The 20956-nt window shown below is 57.2% G+C and overlaps 2 protein-coding genes across 13 annotated transcripts in view; both read left to right on the top strand.

The window, feature by feature from the left end:
• Positions 1-49: 49 nt before the first annotated feature.
• FES (FES proto-oncogene, tyrosine kinase) lies at positions 50-10173 on the top strand. Of its 2 annotated transcripts, none has more exons than XM_029953015.1 (19): positions 50-172; positions 650-865; positions 1056-1229; positions 2684-2780; positions 2909-3092; positions 4394-4531; positions 4606-4725; positions 4866-4988; positions 5112-5298; positions 5427-5510; positions 6065-6274; positions 6477-6599; positions 7007-7060; positions 7602-7720; positions 8043-8137; positions 8219-8342; positions 8534-8691; positions 8802-8924; positions 9812-10173. In XM_029953015.1, the coding sequence occupies exons 2-19, from the start codon at positions 659-661 to the stop codon at positions 9952-9954; spliced, it is 2463 nt and encodes an 820-aa protein (XP_029808875.1). In that variant the 5' UTR covers positions 50-172; positions 650-658; the 3' UTR covers positions 9955-10173. The 2 variants fall into 2 exon arrangements, with proteins under 2 accessions (XP_029808875.1, XP_029808876.1); XM_029953016.1 differs by having other exon boundaries at positions 50-198.
• Positions 10174-11598: 1425 nt separating this feature from the next.
• MAN2A2 (mannosidase alpha class 2A member 2) overlaps positions 11599-20956 on the top strand; it is a 33788-nt gene continuing 24430 nt past the window's right edge. For 3 of the 11 annotated variants that reach the window (XR_003913752.1, XM_029953011.1, XM_029953012.1), the window contains exon 1: positions 14473-16105. The gene's annotated coding sequence lies outside the window, so the exon portion shown is untranslated. Of the gene's footprint in view, positions 12192-14472; positions 16106-20956 lie in introns of those variants that run through there. The other 8 variants (XM_029953009.1, XM_029953006.1, XM_029953003.1 and 5 more) reach the window with 8 other exon arrangements.

Here is a 20956-nt window from a genome sequence, read left to right as displayed (position 1 = left end):
GTCTGGGGAGCCGGCCCTCCCGCCCGCCCCTTCCCCTCGCAGGCCCGCCCAGGCCGGCCAACTGAAACCGCGGCAGGAGGAAGCCGAATCAGGAACTGGCCAGGGTCGCCCAGGCCGGGCGTCGTCCCCCGAGGCGTCCTCCGCAGCCCCGGAGCAGCTGCCCCCCGCGCGGGTAACTCCAGCCCTGAGGCTCAGGAGGTGCTGGGCGGGGGTGGGGTGAGGGTGGGGGTGGGGCAGGGCCCGCCAGGGGTTCGGAGAGGGGGACACCGGACCGGGTGGGGCTTCGCGGAGGCAGGGGTGGGGGGGGCAGGGCTCCGACTGGGGCCGCCTGAATCCCGCGTACTCTCACCCCTGAGAGCCACCCCCCTCCTCCGGCACACCAAGCCCCTGGGAGGGCAGCTTGGTAGAAGGGCTGGGGAGGGAGGGGACCCCTGGCGCCAGGCCTTGGCCTGAGACACAGGAAGCAATGAGGGCCGGCCTCAGGCCAAGCTGCCGTTTTGTACCTATGGCTGCATTTCAGCGGGGCACCCCACCTCCTGTCTGGCTGCAGCTCCGCTCTGCCCCGCAGCCCCCAGCCTCTCTGCCCCACCCCAACTTCTCCAGCCTCTGCCTTACCTGGCGGTGGGCTCTCTCTCCTCTCTGTCCCCAGGACGGCACTATGGGCTTCTCCTCCGAGCTGTGCAGCCCCCAGGGCCACGGGGCAGTCCAGCAGATGCAGGAGGCCGAGCTGCGGTTGCTAGAGGGCATGAGGAAGTGGATGGCCCAGCGGGTCAAGAGTGACCGGGAATACGCAGGGCTGCTGCACCACATGTCCCTGCAGGACGGCGGGGGACGAGGCACGGGCCCCTCCAGCCCCATCAGCCAGGTGGGGTTCTGTGGGACCCTAGATCTCCTGGCCCCCTTCCTGCCTTTAACGGAGGAATCCCCACAGGTGTCCTGTGATATCCGCCCGCCCCCTTCTTTCCCCCCAGCTCCCTAGGGTGGGCAGGAAAACGGGCAGGCCCCGGCTCGGGAGCCATTGTCCCCTCGCTCCCTGTCTTGCCCATCCCTTGTAGTCCTGGGCAGAGATCGCCAGCCAGACGGAGAGCCTGAGCCGGTTGCTGAGGCAGCACGCGGAGGATCTGAACTCAGGGCCCCTGAGTAAGCTGGGCCTGCTGATCCGGGAGCGGCAGCAGCTGCGGAAGAGCTACAGCGAGCAGTGGCAGCAGCTCCAGCAGGAGCTCACCAAGGTGGGCGCGCCGCCCTGGACCCCGCCTGGCTGTCGCCGCCCAGAGCTTGAGGCTACAAAGGCTGATCTTGCACGGGAGCCCCTAGATTCACTGGGGAAGTGGAAGTCACTGACCACAGTCCTGCCCCAGCTTCCGTCCCTCCTCCCTGCATTTGAGCTGGCCTGAAGCAAGGCCTCTCTGTGCGTTTTCTGTCACCTGACCGCGTGCTCCAGCAAAGTGCCAGGAGTAAGGGTGAGCGATCCAGCCGTCACCTCCCAGGCATGCGGGGTCTGTGACCCACCTCCTGCCCTGCGCCAGCAGGCTCTGGGGTCTGAGAGGCAGCACGAGGAGTCAGGGCTAGTCTGTCTGCCCTTGGCCTAGGTGGGCTCCTCCCAAGGCACCAGAGACACCACAGGCAGCAGTGTGACCCCCTGACACAGAGGTTAAGGACCAGGGCTGCAAGGTCGGCCTGCCTGCATTTGAACCCTGCGCAGCGTCTGGTCTAGAGGCTGTGTGATTGGAGCTATTTGTGGGGGTGCTTCAGCCTCCTGATTCAGTGTGCTGGTCAGCACTGCCTGCACCACACCCCTTCCACCTGCGCCAGCCCCGGCCTTACCGTGGACCCACAGCGGCCCCTGGTGGCCAGTGTCCACCTACCATCTCTCTCCCCAGAAGCACATTGAATTCAGGGTTCGGCCCATTTTTACAGGTACTTTTACTGGAAGACAGCCTGCCCGTTTGTTTGTTTTCACATTACCTATGGCTGTTACAGGGCTATGGTGGCAGAGCTGAGTAATTTCAACACAGGCAGCATAAGTCTGAAGTGTTTACCATCTGGCCCTTTAAAAAAAAAAGCTTCATTTGGTCTTTATGTTAAACTGTTACAGACCTTACAGACTGAGAAACTAAGGTTTAGAGGAAAACAATGGAACTTACCCAAAGGATCCCAGTGCACACACAGGGGAGCCGGAACAAGAACTTTGGTCTTGACCATCCATTGTTCCTGCCACCAGGAACAGTGATTTATGGGAGTTGGTGCGAAATGAAAATGAAATGCAGGGCCTCTTGTCAGAAAATCATTAAGAATTTGGAGATAGCATCAACAGAGCAACAAACCCAGCACAGGGCCCTTCTGAGTTTAGAGTTCTGTGCGGTGACTGCTCAGGTCACATGTGCCTGTAGCCAGGACCTGCCTGCTCCCAGACACCCCTCTGAGTCAAGGAGGGACAGTTGTAATCTGCCCAGCCCGTCTCTCTGCCTCCCCCAGGTGCCTGTCCTTAACCCAGCTGCTCTGATCCTAATGTCAGCCGAGAGAGTGGGCTCTAGAGGCTTCTGGGCCCCTCCCAGAGCCTTCGAAGGACTTGGGTGTGCTTCCTGCCTAGACTGCAGGGCCCATGCAGGGCTTCACCTCTAGCAGGGATCTCTTGCGCCCCAGGATCCTATCCCCCCGACACTGGCCTCTCCTCTCTTCCCAGACGCACAACCAGGACATCGAGAAGCTGAAGAGCCAGTACCGAGCCCTGGCACGGGACAGCGCCCAGGCCAGGCGCAAGTACCAGGAGGCCAGCAAAGGTGTGCGGCTTCCCTTCCTGGAAGGGAGGGAACCCCAAGCCAGCCCTGACCTGTCCACAGGTGCCCCGGGAGTGGGGCAGCCCCGGGCCTCCGTGACATCACCCACAACCCCTCTCCTCCCCCGGCAGACAAAGACCGCGACAAGGCCAAGGACAAGTACGTGCGCAGCCTGTGGAAGCTCTTTGCGCACCACAACCGCTATGTGCTGGGCGTGCGCGCCGCGCAGCTGCACCACCACCACCACCACCAGCTCATGCTCCCCGGCCTGCTGCAGTCGCTGCAGGACCTGCACCAGGAGATGGCCTGCATCCTGTAAGCCCACGCCCCAGCCCGCCCGCCCCCTTCACAGGCCCAGGGGCAGCGGCTGTGTGATCACGGGAGAGCGGGCCCTGGGCTGAGGGTTGGAGCCCGTCCGCTCGTATCTGGATCCTGGTATTCCAGGGTCCCTAACTGCAAGGGTTTATTATGTGTGTTGAGCCCAGCTCTGGCCTCTAGAGTGTCGCAGAGAACAATGGAGACAAAAACGTCCGTTCTCTAGGTTCGTTCATGTTACTAGAGAGAGAAAAGAAAGTACAGTGGGTGGCGTGGGGAGGGGATAAGCGCTATGGAGAAAAACAAAACAGGGAAAGGAGATGGGGGGCGGGGAGGACAGTGCTCTGGGAAAGCCTCGGAGACTGGAGTGAACCAGGGGGATGTTTGGAGAAAGACCATTCCAGAAAGTGGGAAGGGCAGGGTCATAGGCCCTGAGGTGGGAGAAGGCCTGAAATCCAGGAACAGCAAGGAAGCCAGTGCATCCTAGGCAGAGTCAGACGCAAGGCCAGACCGGCCCAGGGCTTGGCAGGCCGCTGGGCGGTACCGCCTCCAGCAGGCCGTTGTGAGGACTTCGGCTCTGCCGTCTCAAGAGTAGACTTCCGGGGCCCAGACAGGGCGATGAGACCAACGCTGTTGTGGTCGTGGAAACCACAGACCGTGGCCGCCAGGCCGGGCGGTAGTGGTGGAAGGGAGAAGCCCTGAGTTCCTGGGTGCACCCTGAAGGTGGGGCGGGGGCATTTCTCGATGAACTAGAAGTGAGGTGTGTGTCGAGGGGGTCTCCGGGATGACTCTTGGGAGATGGATTTCCCGCTAACTTATGGGGACAGGGAGGGGAACAGGGTCAGGAGACAAGAATAGGAGTTTGTGTTTCACCTCCTGGAGTCCGGGCGTCTAAGGGATGTCCAATGAGGCGTTCAAGCAGGTGGATGGCTGTGTGCTGCTGGCGCTCTGGGGAGCTCCTGTGACCCGACACCACCGGCCTGGCACCTACTGGAGCCCCAGAGCCCCAGCTGTTGGGCCGACTGTCCTCACATGTACCGAGCCCTTCGTGTATACCACACGCTCTGCACACAAGCTCTCCTTGGGTCCTTATCATAACGCCCCAGTGTCCCCTGTAGACACATCGGGAGGCGAAGATAAGGGAGACATTGAGTAATTTGCCTGTAGGCATTTGGCTGGTAAATGATGGGGCAGGGGCCAACCCCAGGGCTGAGTACTCCAAACCCAGTGTCGCAGGCCCCGACCTTCCCTGCCTTGCCCCGCCTGAGCCCCCACTGACCAGGGCTCCTGTCTGGGGGCAGGAAGGAGATCCTGCAGGAGTACCTGGAGGTCAGCAGCCTGGTGCAGGATGAGGTGGTGGCCGTTCACCTGGAGATGGCTGCAGCTGTCGCCCGCATCCAGCCCGAGGCCGAGTACCAAGGCTTCCTGCGACAGTACGGGTAAGCCCCTCCTTGCTTCTGCCGGGCACCGGGGCCGCTGGCGAGTTCACTGACGGGGCACTGTCCCCCTGAAGGTCCGCACCTGACGTCCCACCCTGTGTCACCTTTGATGAGTCATTGCTGGAGGAGGGTGAACCGCTGGAGCCGGGGGAGCTGCAGCTGAACGAGCTGACTGTGGAGAGTGTGCAGCACACGTGCGTGGTGACCCTGCTCCGGGCCAGGTGGAGGGGGGGGTGCAGACACCGTCTATGCGGAGCTGCGGCCAGGCTCCCGTGACCCTGCAGGGTTGCCTCCGTGGGGCACAGCCCTCACGTGGCCCTTCCTCTGGGCACAGGCTGACCTCGGTGACAGATGAGCTGGCCGTGGCCACTGAGACAGTGCTCGGCCGGCAGGAGGCCGTCGCTCAGCTGCAGCGCGAGCTCCGGAATGAGGAGCAGATCACCCACCCCCGGGAGCGGTGAGTGGGTTCCCCCACGGCGGCCCTCCCCTGCACCTGCCTGCCCAACGCACCGCTGGCTGCTGGCTGTGGGATCCAGGCTGAGCACCCCCCAACTCTCTCCCGCCCCCCTCCCCCCTGCAGGGTGCAGCTGCTGGCCAAGAAACAGGTGTTGCATGAGGCGCTGCAGGGGCTGCAGGTGGCCTTGTGCAGCCAGGCCAAGCTGCAGGCCCAGCAAGAGCTGCTGCAGGCCAAGCTGGAGCAGCTGGGCCCCGGCGAGCCGCCGCCCGTGCTACTCCTGCAGGATGACCGCCACTCCACGTCATCCTCGGTGAGCCGCCCCCCACCTGCCCGCCACCGCCGCCGCCAGCCACGCCTGCCCGCCGGGGGCGCGCTCCTCATGTCTGCCCTCCCCCTCCCCAAGCCCGGCCACCCGTTGACGTCTGTCCCTGGCCCCAGGAGCAGGAGCGAGAAGGGGGAAGGACACCCACCTTGGAGATCCTTAAGAGCCACATCTCGGGAATCTTCCGCCCCAAGTTTTCGGTGAGTGGAGCCCCGCTGGGGCCCGCATCTCTGTGCCTCTCTACAGAGTGGGCCAGGCCAGGGGTCTCAGCCGTGTACCCCCGAAGCTCCTTCCACCAGGGTGTTTGGCGTCAGTCACTGGCCCTAGACAGTAGGCTCTGCCCAGAGGAAGCTGCTTTTACCTGGGAGTCACTGTCTTCCCTGGGATTCCGGGCTCTGCACGTCCCCTGACCGTGCCACCTAGCACCTCCTTCCCCTCCGACCCCCTGTGTGCTGCAGCCTTGTTACCACCTCCGTCACCCCTGCTCTCCCTGCTCCAGGACTAGTTGAGCAGCTGGGGCCTGAAGAAAAAGGCAGAAACCTGCTTTGAGATCGGCCAGCCTGGGCCTCCCCTCCCAGCCCTGCCTGCAGTGACCCGGGCAAATCCGCTGCTTGCTCCGGGGCTCTGATGCCAACGGGTGGTTCATGAGGACGAGGGGCGCCTGTGAGAGAGAGACCCCCCCCATCTGTCCTGGCAGCCTCCCCCGACAGTCTGGCTGAGTGACCCTTCCTTGCTCCTTCTCTGCCCCTGCCAGCTCCCTCCGCCCCTGCAGCTCGTACCGGAGGTGCAGAAGCCCCTGCACGAGCAGCTGTGGTACCATGGGGCCCTCCCACGGGCAGAGGTGGCTGAGCTGCTGACACACTCCGGGGACTTCCTGGTGCGCGAGAGCCAGGGCAAGCAGGAGTACGTGCTGTCCGTGCTGTGGGACGGCCAGCCCCGCCACTTCATCATCCAGTCCGCTGACGTGAGTGGGGTCTGGACGCCAGCTGTCCCTGCCTGCCTCCTGTCCCCCACCCCAGCACCCTGTCCCCGGAGAAGCCAGACGCAGAAATCCTCAGAGAGGACCTTTCCCGGCAGCCCCGCCTCCCGTCCCTCCCCTCCTGGGGCTCAGGCCCGCTCAGCAGCGGGGGGCCATTGACACTGCCCCCCCTCCCCCCGCCCCGCAGAACCTGTACCGACTGGAGGGAGACGGCTTTGCCAGCATCCCCTTGCTCATCGACCACCTGCTGCGCTCCCAGCAGCCCCTCACCAAGAAGAGCGGCATCATCCTGAACAGGGCTGTGCCCAAGGTGAGCCTGTGTCACACAGATCTGCGCACGAAGGGCCCCCCGGAGTCCTGGCTGCGTACAGGGTGCCAAGTGACTTCACACTTGCCGGGGGGCCAAGCCACCCTCTAGACTTGGAATCTCTAGGCCACTTCCATTCTGTGGGACACGCACGCACACACACACACACACACACACACACACACACACACACGCATGTGGCTGATGCCCCCCTGGTCAGAGCACCCGCCACATCGCCAGCCATCTGAGTACGATCCTGATACCATCCAACCCCCATTTTTCAGACCAACACACCAAGGCGGCAAGAAATAAAAGACACGGTGTTGGTGGGGGGTGATGTCTGGCCCCTTGCAGGGCCCAGCACGCATTCACTTCCCTGACTTCGGACCCCCGCCCCCTCCCTCCCGCAGGACAAGTGGGTGCTAAACCACGAGGACCTGGTGTTGGGCGAGCAGATCGGGCGGGTGAGTTGAGTGTTCCACCAGCCTCCGGTTGCCTGAGGTCCCCCTGGCCTAGCGTTGCCTCCTCTCAGGCCTCAGGCCGGTCAGACCTGCACCCCAGCCTCAGAGAGCCTGTCTGTCTTCCAGAAACTTCCCTGGGGGGTTCCCTCGAACCCTCAACTCGCGCTTCCACCCCAGGCCCGTGTCTCCTCGGCCTGCGCTTACACGCGTGAGGAGACCCACTTTGCTCCTGTGGGCTGTGAAACACTTGCTGAGGGAGAAAGTCACTTTCTTCAAACTCCATGTTTTTTCAACCCAAGCGGAAAGTGACTTGGGGTTTTCCGTGTCCCTCCTCGGTGAACGTGGCGAGTCGGAAGCCCCCTTCTCTGCCTGTCCCCGGTGCGCCATCTCGGCTGCCCACCCAGGGGGGACCTGCAGAGCTCCACTGACCAGCCTCGAGCGTGGGGGCGCTGAGTGCAGGGCCGGTGGGCACAGGCGAGGACAAGTCCCCGGGAGGGAGGACGTTGGTCCAGGGAAGACTGGTAGGAACACGAGACCGTTTCAGGGGAACTTTGGCGAAGTGTTCAGCGGACGCCTGCGGGCCGACAACACTCTGGTGGCCGTAAAATCTTGTCGCGAGACCCTCCCACCTGACATCAAGGCCAAGTTTCTGCAGGAAGCCAAGTAGGTGGTAAAATAAGGACCCCATAATTCCGCACGCAGTGGGTTTGTCTGGACACGGCCCGGGGCAAACTGCTTGACTTCGTTGAGGGTGTTTAACCCTCACAAGCCCACGCAGAGGGGACCCCCACGTAGGCCGCAGAGACACTCTGTGACCACCCGAGGTCACACCTCCAGGTCTGCTGGCCTTGGCGGCCAGCTCTCCTCTTCTGCTGCCCCCTCCTGCCCTCCCTCGGTTTCCCTGGGCCTCAGGGGACCCCCCGCAGTTGGGGAGGGGAATGTGCCAGCCCCCCCAGGCTGGCTCCTAAGTGGCCGCGCCCCCCAGGATCCTGAAGCAGTACAGCCACCCCAACATCGTGCGTCTCATCGGCGTCTGCACCCAGAAGCAGCCCATCTACATCGTCATGGAGCTCGTGCAGGGTGAGCCCAGGACGAAGCCCTGGTGGTGGGGCGAGGAGGGCGCTGCCGCGGCTCAGCCAGGCTTCCCCTGCCCACCGCCAGGGGGCGACTTCCTGACCTTCCTGAGGACGGAGGGGGCCCGCCTGCGGATGAAGACGCTGCTCCAGATGGTGGGGGACGCGGCCGCCGGCATGGAGTACCTGGAGAGCAAGTGCTGCATCCACCGGTGAGTGCGGGGCGCGCCCGCAGCCCCGCCCCCCGCCCTCACCCGCCGTCCCCTCTCGGCGCGCCCCGCCCCGCGCGAGGGGCGGCGTCTCCTCGGGGAGCAGCTCTGTTCACGGCTGCCCCTAGAGTGGGGTGGGCAGGTGCAGGTGTCACCGGGGCGCCAGCCGAGTGTCCCTGCCCTTCCTCGCCCAGAGACCTGGCTGCTCGGAACTGCCTGGTGACGGAGAAGAACGTCCTGAAGATCAGTGACTTCGGGATGTCCCGGGAGGAAGCCGATGGGATCTACGCAGCCTCGGGGGGCCTCAGACAAGTCCCCGTGAAGTGGACGGCACCCGAGGCTCTTAACTACGGTACTGGGGCCTTAGTCACCGCTGCTGGGGGTGGGGGTGGGGGCCGAGGCCGGAGGGGGCCTCACTGTGGCCCAAGGTCGGCCAGCCCACCCACGCCTGCCTCCCCCCAGGCCGCTACTCCTCCGAGAGCGATGTGTGGAGCTTCGGCATCTTGCTGTGGGAGACCTTCAGTCTGGGCGCCCCGCCGTACCCCAACCTCAGCAACCAGCAGACCCGGGAGTTTGTGGAGAAGGGTAAGACATCCCTGCAGGGGTGGGGGGGGGGGCAGCTCTGGGGCCACTCCCTCTTCCCCCGGGCTGCAGGGCTTGGGGGGAGGTCCTGCTGGTTCCCCGACCCACCCACCTGGTGGAGCGAGGATCACCCTGGGGCTCCCACTGGGCGAGCACCGTGTGTGTGGGACCCTCGCCATCGCATTTACTCCTCATAACGTGGGAGGGAGGGCTTAATACGTCCCTCTTGCGGACAGAAGAAACAGGCTTGCGGGGGTGCCTGGGGGGCCTCAGTTAAGCATCTTTCAGTTTCAGTTCAGGTGTGAGGTCCTGGCTTCCTGGGTCCCAGCCCCGCAGCAGGGTCTGTGCCCAGAGTGCGAGCCTGCTGGGGGTTCCCTCTCTTCCTCTCTCTCTTCTACCCCTCCATTCTGTCTCTGCCTCTCTCAAAATAAACAAATAAAACTTCAAAAAGAAATTTAAAAATAAATAAAAGGAAAAACAGGCTTGCAAAGGTCATAGGACTGGCACACAGTGGGACAGAGATTAGAACCTGTGTCCCTGGAGCCTTTGAAGGATGGAGCCTCGAGATCAATGCATCCTTTTTTTTTTTTTTTATGTTTTTAATTTATTTTTGAGAGAGAGAGCATGATGGGGGGAGGGACACAGAGAGAGCAGGACAGAGGGTCAGAATTGGGTTCTGCGCTGACAGCAGTGTGCCTGATGCAGGGCTCAAACTCATGAACTGTGAGATCATGACCCGCGCCAAAGTCGGATGCCTAACCGGCGGGCCACCCAGGTGGCTCAAGAGCAGTATGTCTTGAGCCGCTCCCATTGCTCAAGGGATGTCCCGGGGGCTGCCGGGGCTCTTGTGCCTGCTCCTCACGCCCCGTGCACTGGGCCTGTCCCCACAGGTGGCCGCCTGCCCTGTCCCGAGCTGTGCCCCGACGCTGTGTTCAGGCTCATGGAGCAGTGCTGGGCCTACGAGCCCGGGGAACGGCCCAGCTTCAGCGCCATCTACCAGGAGCTGCAAAGCATCCGGAAGCGGCATCGGTGAGGCCGGGCCCTGCCTCCCAGGCGGGCCGCGTCTATAGGCAAGCTCGTACCTCCTCCCCGTCCGGGTCACATTGCCCGGTGGCCCCTCGCAGCCCTGGCCAAGCCGCCGGGGCCCCCGCTGCCGGCGGGCGTGGAGCCAGCTCGCTGGGCTGCGCTCTCCCACTCCTGCCCGGGGCTTCCTCTTCCCACGAAAATAATAAAACCACTTGTGCCCACTGAATGCTCTTGGCATGCGCGCTCCTCCGGAGGGCAGGGCCTAGGAGGACTGGCGGGCCTCTGCCGTGGCCACAGGGAAGGCGGAGGGCCGGCCAGGCTCCCGGGGCAGGGCCAACGCGGTCTGGTAGCCACTGGATGTGAGAAAGTGGGGGGGAGGGGGGGAGATGGACGTGGCGCCCAGGCCTCCAGCACAGGGCAGTGTCTTCCCTGAGACAGGGTCCCAGGCCGAGGAGCAGAGCTGTGGGGAAAATGGGTAGTTTGGAGACGTTGCATTTGCGGGGCCTGTGGGGGTGATGAAGTTTTGTGGTGATGAGGGGGAATTCGTGGGGTCCAGAGCTGTTGGCCGAGAAAGATTTCTTGAAGGCATCTGATACAAAAAGGTGATTTTATGAAAGTGTGAGGACAGGACCCAGGAGCAGGACGAGCTGCACTGAGGTCATGACGGTGACTCCTCATATACCCTCAGGTTGGGAGGGGTCAGGGATAGAGAAAGTCTCTAAGGAATTTTGGAAGCAAGGTTTCCAGGACCTTGAGGGGCTCGCTGTTGCTAGAGAAACACCATTTATTACCATTTAATAAAACCTCAGTCCTGAGCCCCTGCAGATGTGTATCGGGGGCCATAAGCTCGGGTAGGACGGCCAGCTTGTGCCTTGGGGCACTTCAGATAAAGGAATTTGACAGGGTCCTTGAGGTTGGGATGGTGTAAAGCTGACGTTCTCTTTTGCCCCCAGCAAAGTGTCAGCACTGGGGCCGCTGAGCTCCTAGAGAGAGGTCACTCTGCCTGTTTCAAGGACTTGTCACTGGGCTGCAGGCAGTAAGGGAATTTAGTTTTTCTTTTGCTTGGTTTTCCACATCGCCACGGTGAGCACTTAAACCTCTTTCCTTTGATCTTGGGCAGCTGGGGGTGTTTGAGGAATATCACACAACTCCACGGGGTGGGGGTGGGGGGGGGTCCCAGCCTGTATTTGGCCCTCAGTTTGCCTCATGCTCCTTCATCAGGGACGTAGGTGCGACATAGAACTCTAGAAGCCCAGACAGAAGCAGAGGGTGGCAGCTGACATTTGACAGTGCTCAGCTGACAAGTGTTACGGAGCAGCTGACGCTGTGATGTGCGCCGCAGTCCCAGGAGATGCCACGCAGACAGGGGCGTCGGGGAAAGTGAGGTTCCCTAAAAGGAGACTGGGGTGTCTGGAGAGAAAGGAAATGCGTCCCAGGGCGTTCATCTAATAAGACGGGTCTACTGAGCGATGGGGTAGCAGAGCACGGAGCCCCCACCTCCTCCTCTAACGCTTGAAAGTCCCCCCTGAAATCTATAAAATCATCTGAAACTCTGAGCCCCGCGTCGGGCTCTGTGCTGACAGCTCACAGCCTGGAGCCTGCTTCGGATTCTGCGTCTCCCTCCCCTCTGCCCCCCTCCCCCCGCTCACACTCTGTCCTTCTCAAAAAGAAGCAAATGTTTAAAAAAACTTTTTTAATAGTAATAATTTTTAGAAAAAGACAAACTGAGAAACAATAGCCAGGAAAGGTCTCGAGTACCAAAGAACAAAGCAACGAGAACTTTGAAGTAAAACAACCAACCCTCAAGAAAGTGAGGAAAGAGTTGACATCCGTTTTCAAAGGTGGTAAAAGCACGTAACTTGTGTAAACCAGAGGAAATCGAGTGAGGATGTGATTACGCAAAGAATACTAAGAAGTCACACTGCGTCCATTGGAAGCGGTAAAAAGCAGAACCGAGGCAGTTCTGCAGCTGGTAGGATGTGGCAGGTCCGCAGGCCACACCGCTCCCGTTGTCACAGCGAGCGGACCCGAGAAGAAAACCCTCATTTGTAAGAGACGGGGGCATTGTGGAAGGAGTGAGGGCCGGATGAGCAAAATTTCAAGGAGGAAAGAGCCCCTGCAACGCGAACTGATGATGGCGGTTGCTTTCTTCCTTGGGATCTTGGTTGATGGGGGCATCTCTGAGGCTCAGCAGTGCCCTGAACAGAGAGACTGTACCGGGGAAGAGAGGAACAGCAGTTTCTGGTACGTGCAAGGACTGTGCCGGAGGTCGGGCGCTGGAGGAGCCCCAATGCAAAGCCAGTTTTCCCTCGGGGAACGTTTGCCGGGTTCTGGAGCACTCTGGGCGCCCGGGAAGGGCTGGGTGGGCCGGAAAGGCAAGTCCCACCATCTCGCAGCGTTTAGAGGGAGGGGGGGCTGAGACATTAACTGGCTTCCCTGCTCGAGAGATCGGCCAGATTGTGAGCCTGGGTGGTTTGCGGGAGGCTGACGATGAAGAGCTCACCTCAGAACCTCTGAAGAGAATTCAAGGCGCTAGAGAGATCCAGCCTGGCCAGATTTCGATGCCAAACCCAAGGGGACCACTCCGGAGGGACAGGGACAGCCCAGAGGAGGATTGGGTCTTCCCAGAACTGTAGCTGTGCCCCAACTCAGCTCAATGCTTGGTTGCATCGAGGGGACTGGCCCCCCTAGCATGGGGGATGGGGAAGAGGAATAGCACAGTCTGAAGCCCCTTGCCTGCCTTCCTTTATTTTTTAAGGTTATTGTATATTTTTAAATTTTAATTCCAGTATAGTTAACATACAGCATTAGCTTCAGGCCTACAATGTAGTGACTCAACAATTCTATATATTATTCAGTTCTCATCAGTCTACCCTTCTTTTACACCCAACATGCAACATACAATCAAAAAAGTATAAAACATGCAAGAAAAGGGGGTAGAAAACGGGGCCAATAAACAGGAGAAAAAATGAAGAATAGAAGCAGACCCACAGGTGATCCAGATACTGAACTTGGCAGACAAGAATTTAAAAACCACTATGATTAATATGTTAACTGGAGAAAGAGGCAAATAGGCACAAATATAGAGAATTTCAGCAGGGTTGAATCTATTAAAAAAGAGGGGCGCCTGAGTGGCTCGGTTGGATAAGTGTCTGACTTTGGCTCAGGTCATGATCTCACAGTTTGTGAGTTCGAGCCCCACGTCGAGGCTCTGCTGACACCTCAGAGCCTGGAGCCTGCTTCAGATTCTGTGTCTCCCTCTCTCTCTCTGCCCTTCCCCCACTTTCTTTCTCTCTCTCTCTCAAACTTAGAAAAAAAGAATTGAAGGAAGGGCACCTTGGTGGCTCAGTCGGTTAAACATCTGACTCTTGATCTCAGCTCAGGTCTTGGTCTATGGGTCGTGAGTTCAGGCTCCAGCATTGGCCCCCATGGTTGGTGTGTAGGTGTGGAGCCTACGTAAAAAAAAGAAGAATTGGGGTGCCTGGGTGGCTCAGTGAGTTAAGTGTCCAACTCTTGGTTTCAGCTCAGGTCATGATCTCACGGTTCAGATTCTGTTGCTTGGAATTCTCTCTCTCTCTTCTCCCTTGCTCTCTCTCTCTCTCAAAATAACTCTAAAAAAAGAGTTAAAAAAGAACCCAAGGAACAGATAGAACCAAATACTATCATCTCTGAGATCATATGCTGTCTGGATGGGTTTCATAAAGACTCCTAGGACCGCAGGATAAAGTCACAACCTTTGGGATTGGACACACCAGAAGACAGAATTCATAAACTCAAATATAGGTTAATAGAAGGCATCTAAACTGAGATATATATAGAAAACGAAAAGAATGGAGAAAACAGCCTAAGAGATGTGAGATTCCAGTACATGAGTGATGGGAGTTCCAGAAGGAGAGAGAAGTTAGGACCAGAACAAACAGGAAATGACACACACGTGTCTCTAGCAATAACAGCAGACCGCTGATGCGTGCACCGACGTGCATAAATCTCAAAGCCGGGTTGAGTAAAGAAGGCAGACGGGAAAGACTGCATTCTTAGGATTCCGTTTTATGAAGTTCAAGAACAGGCAAAACTAAGCTAGAGAGCAAACTCACTCGTGTCTGAGGGGCACTGACAGGGAGGGCTGAGAGTGTAGGGGGACAGCCCCACCTCGGAATCCTTTACAACCTCACGCGTCTCCACGTAAGTTTTGTAGGCGAGGCTTAAGGAGTTTGACTTGAGTCAACCTTGAGCACAGTTCCTCCTGAAGCGAGGGCACTTAACGCAGCCGGCCGAGGAACCTCCCGTCTCCCACGAGGCCATTCCTCTTCCCATCTTTCCAGTTTCAGTTGAACGCAGGGCCTTCCACCCGGCCCCTCCCCTGGTCGAGTGCAGGCCCCACAACTGCTTGGCTGGAGGGGCGCCTGGGTGGCTCAGTCAGTTAAGCGTGAAGCATCTGACTTCGGCTCAGATCATGATCTCAGTCCAAGCCCCGCGTCGGGCTCTGTGCTGACAGCTCAGAGCCTGGAGCCTGCTTCGGATTCTGTCTCCCCACCTCTGCCCCTCCTCCCTCCCTCTATCTCTCACAAAAATAAACAAACATTTAAATTATTTAAAACTGCTGTTTGGCTGTAGTTTAGAGTTGGCTCCTTAGCCCAGAGTGACCTGCCGTCATACTGCCTGTCCCGGAGCCGCTCTCTGGAACCAGGGATGTGAGGAGCTGGCGCCGCGCAGGTGTTCGTCTCGCTGTGTGCGCACAAGCTGTCCGGACCCCCTGGGGCTTGTCATCTCCTTGCCGCGTGAGTCTGTGGAAGTGGGGTGGTCTGTGGCCCATGTGGCTGCAGCGGTGGCCCTCGTGGCCCTGTTCACCACCACACTGTGCTCTGGGACTTGCTTGACCACATGCTCAAATTGGCACTTAATGTGGGGCTAAGGTCCCTGTCTCGCTCTAGACAAGAGTCAGGGCTGCGTGGACTGTCAGGTCAGGTATGGGAGAGGAACTATGGCGGACCTAGTGTCCACTCCGTGCTGAGGTATTTGGTGACGCCAGAGACAAGTGGTCTTTGACCATCATTCCTGATCCCAGATGGGCTCCACTGGTGTTTAGAGTTCGAAACCAGAGAGAGTTTCTTGCAGAGCTGAAGAAAGCACATGGTGGTTCTTGCTCAGCCTCTTACCGTGGCCACAGATGGAACGCGACCTGGCGATCAAGGGCGGTCACTCGGAAATGTGCCAAGATCCACTCTTAGAATGAATGAGAAAGGATGGAAATTAGAGATTTGGGTAAAGTCCGCTGAAACCACAGAGGCATGGCTCGTCTGACTAGCAGGTGAGGTCCTATGCGAGTTCCACAGGCTAACAAGGAATGGAAGTCATTTGGGTGCTTAACAAATGACCTCCATGCTCCAAGCCACCCTGCCACAACCGCTCAGCCCAACGCCCTGGATGTGGAGAAGGAAAATATAAAGGTAAATTAGGGCTGGTGCAGTGGGTCTTTACAGCCATCATGAGACGGTGGCCTATTCAAGATGAATTCCTGTCACCCGAGAAGCACCCTCGGAAAGTGTGGGGAGAGGCTGCCCCTTCCTTTTAGTGCACTGTACCCTTGGTCTGGATTCATAATGGAAATCGTGAGTGGCCAGATAACAAAAAAGTCACCCAAAGTCAGACTGAACATTGGTGTGACTCCCACCAGGCTACAGGAGAAATGGAGTCTTCTCTTCTCTCTGGAGACGTCTCCATGAAACCGGTTCGCTAACGTGCAACCTTTTTTCCAGAACGGAAGCCTTGGCAAAAGCCAAGATGATGAATCTTAGGCCAAGGTAGGGTAGGGAAGGGCCGGCCATTCGGACTCGGCTGTTGTGCCAGGAGGTCCCAAAAGAGGAAGGTGATAATCTTCCCAGGACAAAAAATTCTCTCTCACTGTTAGGCCCTGGGATGGCCTTGGGACTTAAAGATTTGGGCCATCACTGAAGCGGCTTTGGTGTTTCCCGTAGGCAGACAGGAGGAACACTGAGAAAGTCCCGACCTCCCCACTGAGGTTTTGGCTGTTTGGACTGCAGTTTGACCCTACACATTCAGCACTATTCCTGACCCCCATCACAGACAAACTGGACCAGGTTGGAGGCTAAGGTCCTTTCAGGCGCAGGGGAGACCAGAGGCCCTATGCAGTGGTCGAGGTGAGTTGGAGAACTGACAGCAGCTAAAATTCCCACAGCTGCCCAGCCCCGCTGGACACTGTGGCCCAGGCCCTTGTGTAGGACATCCCTGCAGACATGGCTGAAAAGCTTGCCCTTACTAGATCTAGAAATAGCTCTCAGGTTGGACAGTGGGTTGATGTCATTTTTGGGTCGGCCGTTTTGAGCCAACCCATCCCCAAGTGGTTGTAACTAACATGGTTAAATGTATTGTGGGAGTAGAGGTTTTGAGTATGTTACTTCTCTTGATTGTAAAAGATGTTCCAGGTGGGGAAATGTCACACTTAGGATAGTGGTGATCGGACAGGGACAAGTGGCCACCTCTCCTAAGGTAGCCACGTGGTTACCATGAAGCAGAGCCGGCTAGGGGGATGAGGAGGGCACTACTGTCTTGATGACAGAACTAGGAGATTTCAACGTGCTCATGGAAATGATACCTCCACAGAGCAGCCCTGCGTGGGCCCTAAACAAGGCCAGTTGCCGTGATGCCTCACAGATTAGTACAAGTCACAGAGCTCGCTGCACGGGGTGCTGGAAGCTGCTTGCCGAGGCCTTGTGAGCATTCCATTACATCCAAAGGATGGAAGTCATCTTGCCTTCATTGGCTTGGGTTATAGTACACCTTACCAGCGATGCCACACGACCGGCCACCTGAGTGCCCGGTGACTCACCACCAGTCCCAACTCCTGTCCAAAGAGCATCATGGCCGCAGATTGTGTGGAACACATGTCCCCTGTTCACAACCCATGGAAAGCATAATGGTCATCTTATGTGTCAACTTAGCCCAGCCATGGTGCCCCAATACAGGGTCAAACATTATTCTAGATGTGTCTACAAAGGCTTTTGTTTGCAATTGACATTTAAATAATGGATGGACTTTGAGTAAAGCACATTTCCCTCCATAATGTGGATAGACCTCAACCAATCAGCTGAACACCTAAAGAGAACAAAAGAGTGACCTTCCCCAAGCAAGAGAGAATTCTGTAGCAGATGGCCTTTGGACTTGAACTGCAACATTGGCTCTTCCCTGGGTCTCCAGTCTCACAGCCTTCAAACTTAAACTGCAGCATTTGCTCTTCTCTGGGTCTCCAGCCTGCTGGTCTACTTTCTAGATATTTGGATTTGCCAGCTTCTGTTATTGCATGAGCTTATTTTTTTAATTTTTTAATGTTTATTTATTTTTGAGAGAGAGAGAGAGACAGAGAGAAAGAGAGAGAGAGATAGGGTGTGAGTGGGGGAGGAGCAGAGAGGGAGACACAGAATCTGAAGACAGGCTCCAGGCTCTGAGCTGTCAGCACAGAGCCTGACACGGGGCTCGAACTCACAAACTGCGAGATCATGACCTGAGTCCAAACTTGGATGCTTAAATGACTGAGCCACCCAGGTGCCCCAGCGTGAGCTATTTTCTTTAAGTAAGTAAGTACACACACACACACACACACACACACACACACACACACACCCATACATCCTATTGATTTGGATTCTTCTTTGGAGAATCTTGACTATCTATGGAAAAGGACCCTTTGACCACGAACAGCAGTGGAACCAACAAGCTGGTTAGAACTGTACCACGAAGGTAAGAACTACAGCTGCCTGGAACCATGATCACACAGGACATGGCAGGCCTGTGGCCCACGGCCTGGCGAATACGCCTGGACTGACATGCCTGGACTGCTAGCTACCCAGTGGAGTGGCAGGACTCCGGGCACCAAACCTGCCTGGTCGTGACAGGCTAGACGGCTCTCCCGCTTTCTGCTCGATGGTATTGTTGGGCATTGACTGCGGTAGGCAGTTCTTCCCAGGCAGGCACAGCAATTCCCGTCAGCACAGTAGATGTGGGCCTACTACTGAAGCACTCCTAAACGGGCCGTGTTGTATATTTGGGTTCTCCAAACCCATCCAGTTAGACAATGGTGCTGCCTTTATAGCCGAGAGTAACTCAGCGGCGGTTAAGTACCTGACAGCGTGTCATGCCCTGTATCACCAACAGGTGGCAGGTGCCAGTGAAACATGGGATGTACTCTTTAAGGAGACAATAAAACAGATAAGTGGATGACCGAAGCTCAGCTCCCCCTGAATCACACCCTTGAGACAAGGCAGCGTGGATTCTAAATGTGGCGATTCCAGGAAAGGGCAGTTCTCATTCAGATAGTGTTTATAGGAGTGAGAGGGAGAAGAGAGACCTCAACTGGTTATAAGAGACTCAAGTCCCACACTTAGTTCCCCCTGTGCTCTTTCTTTTTCCCTCTCATGCCTATGTGCCAGGAACCAGGCTTCTGGAACATACAGCAGCAGCAAGAGCCAGAGGTGGGAGTTTCTAACCTGATCACGCTTCTCCTACTGCTGCGGTGATGCCTGCGGACATTAGGTCTCTACTCACCTGCCAAACACAAACCCGAAGTATAAGTGATGGTGGACAAATCTATTACCCCGGGCTTTGTGCTGCCAGTCAAGGTGGCATAGTCATGGTTGCCAACACCTCTTGCTGCACTTGGATTAATGAATAAGGAAACGTGGAGTTGGGGCCCTGGGTGGCTCAGTTGGTTTAAGTGTTCGGCTCTTGATTTCGGCCCGGGTCATGATCTCCCGGTTCGTGGGCTCAAGCCCTGCGTCGGGCTCTGGGCTGACAGTGTGAAGCCTGCTTGGGAGTCTCTCCCTCTCTCTCTGCTTCTCCCCTCCTCAAAAATAAAATAAATTAATTTTTTTAAAAAGTGGAGTGATCCATCTTTCAGCTTACAAACAGAGTGGTTCTAAGGTTGCTCCCCAGGGGCATCTGGGACATAGTGGTTTGGCTCCGAGGAGGGAGCCTGGCTGTGGTCTGTCCCCCAAGTGAGCCTGATCATCCTACTGGGAGGCAAAGCTGGGGTCATGCTCACCGGGAACATTTGGACCAAGCTCCTGTCAGTACAGTTAGCTCTCTGATGGAGTGGCTGTGCTGCTGAAAATAATTCTTAGCGGGACACATGAAAGGCTGGGGTGGCAGGAAGCATCGTTGTAGGAAACAGCTCTGACACAGTGTCCCAATGACTTGCACGGGTCCCCATAGGCCACTAAAGTCAGGCTTGACCACAGTGCCACCCAAGTCTTGGCAGAGCACATCAGGATTCCTCCCCCAGCACGCAGCCTTTGAGTCCCCCTGCAGCAAGAGGACACAGGCAGCCTGGTGAGGAGCCTTCCTACCTTGGGACGCTGCCGCAAGGCCACCGCTCATCCCTCCTCCTAGTTGCATTTTTCATGGGGTCCCTCCTTCCACTGGGAGCAGCTGCAGGCCGCGGAGGTGTCTGCTTACAGTTCAGCGGGCTCCTTAGCCACGGAGAGTCCTACCATCATGTCCGCCTGTCATCTCGTCCCTCCAGCTCCCTTTGTCCTCTGACTCCGGAAAGCTGACACCATCCATGTTGGGCTTGCGTTTGCTGCCTGTGTGAGCAAAACGCTGGGTTTGCATCCATTGGGGCTCATTATCTCCTTACTGGCTGAGTCTATGGAAGTGTGGCAGGCACACCTAGCGGCTTCAGTAGTGACCCTTGTGACCCTGTTAGCCACTGTGCTGTGCCTAGGGGCTGCTTGACCCCTGGACAGAGGGGAACATTTTGGGGATCATGGGATTTTTTTTAAATATTCATTTATTTTTGAGAGAGAGAAAGAGTGTGAGCAGGGGAAGGGCAGCGAGAGAGAGAGACATAGAATTTAAAACAGGCTCCAAGCTCTGAGCTGTCATTACAGAGCCTAGCGTAGGGCTCAAACCCAGAACAATGAGATCATAACCTAGGCCAAAGTCAGACGCTTAACCAACTGAGCGAAGCAGGTGCCCTGAGAATGTTTGATTTTGAGCTGGGTAGTGATTATACTAGTGTATACATTTAACAAAACTTATCAAGCTGTTCACTGAAGACTTGTGCCAGAAACTGTAAATTATACATCAATTTTTAAAAAATCACCAAAACAAAGTTATTCAGAGAGCAAACAAGATCTCTTGAAAATCATGATTCCCACAATAAAAAAATTCAGTAGTAAGATTGGAAGAGAAATTTCCCAGAACACAGGGCAAATCACAGAGACATAGGGAGTGATGAACCTAGCCTAAGTCTAACACCTGAGAACCAGGACTTCCGGTTCCTAAATCTAGAAAAATGTTTGTGGTGATAAAAGAGGCAGGAGTTAAAACAATGACATGACCATTTAAATCTGGGTAATCAAACAAAAGATTGTTTAAGCAATATTCAACAGTTCGTAACTGGCAGCAGAATCCGTTGGGGGAGCAATAGACTGCCAAGTATCATCAGTCACATCGGTCTTTAGCTTTTGCCCAGGGAACGTCACTGCTGCGACTTTGTCCGAAGATAATTAACAGTAAAAGAAAGCCAATGGGGAATTCACGGAGATGTTCGCTGCGGTAGGGGTTATGATCCTGCAAGAGTAGGAGCCACCCAGGTGCCAGGTACAAGGAGAAACGCCACGAAAACGATCTCTTCCTCGAGGGGTGGCAAGCACGCATAGGGATGGTGATCGCAGCCACAGGAGCCAGCACCTCTTGGCCTGAGAAGCGTAACTGCATCAAATTAAGGCGACTTGGAGCAGAACAGGAGAGTCCGGAGACCGGGCTTCACTGCTCGGCGGCTGAAACGGAGGAGAAACGTATCTACTACTGCTTGGCAATACAATGCGCTTACGCTAGTGACATCCAGAAAAATGAAGTTACGCGCCCCCCTACGAAGGTGCCGCAGCCAGTTGAGGCCCGGTCCGGGCTGCGGCTGCGCACTGCGGCGTCGCTGCCGGCTTCCCGGGCCGGAGGCGGGACCGCGCGGGAGGTGCTAGCGAGCAGGCGGGGGC

Source organism: Suricata suricatta, chromosome 9 (genome assembly GCF_006229205.1).
Source record: "Suricata suricatta isolate VVHF042 chromosome 9, meerkat_22Aug2017_6uvM2_HiC, whole genome shotgun sequence".
In the NCBI taxonomy this organism is placed as follows: domain Eukaryota; kingdom Metazoa; phylum Chordata; class Mammalia; order Carnivora; family Herpestidae; genus Suricata; species Suricata suricatta.
The sequence above is the reverse complement of the archived record's forward strand: the minus strand, read 5'-3'. Positions and strand labels throughout refer to the sequence as shown.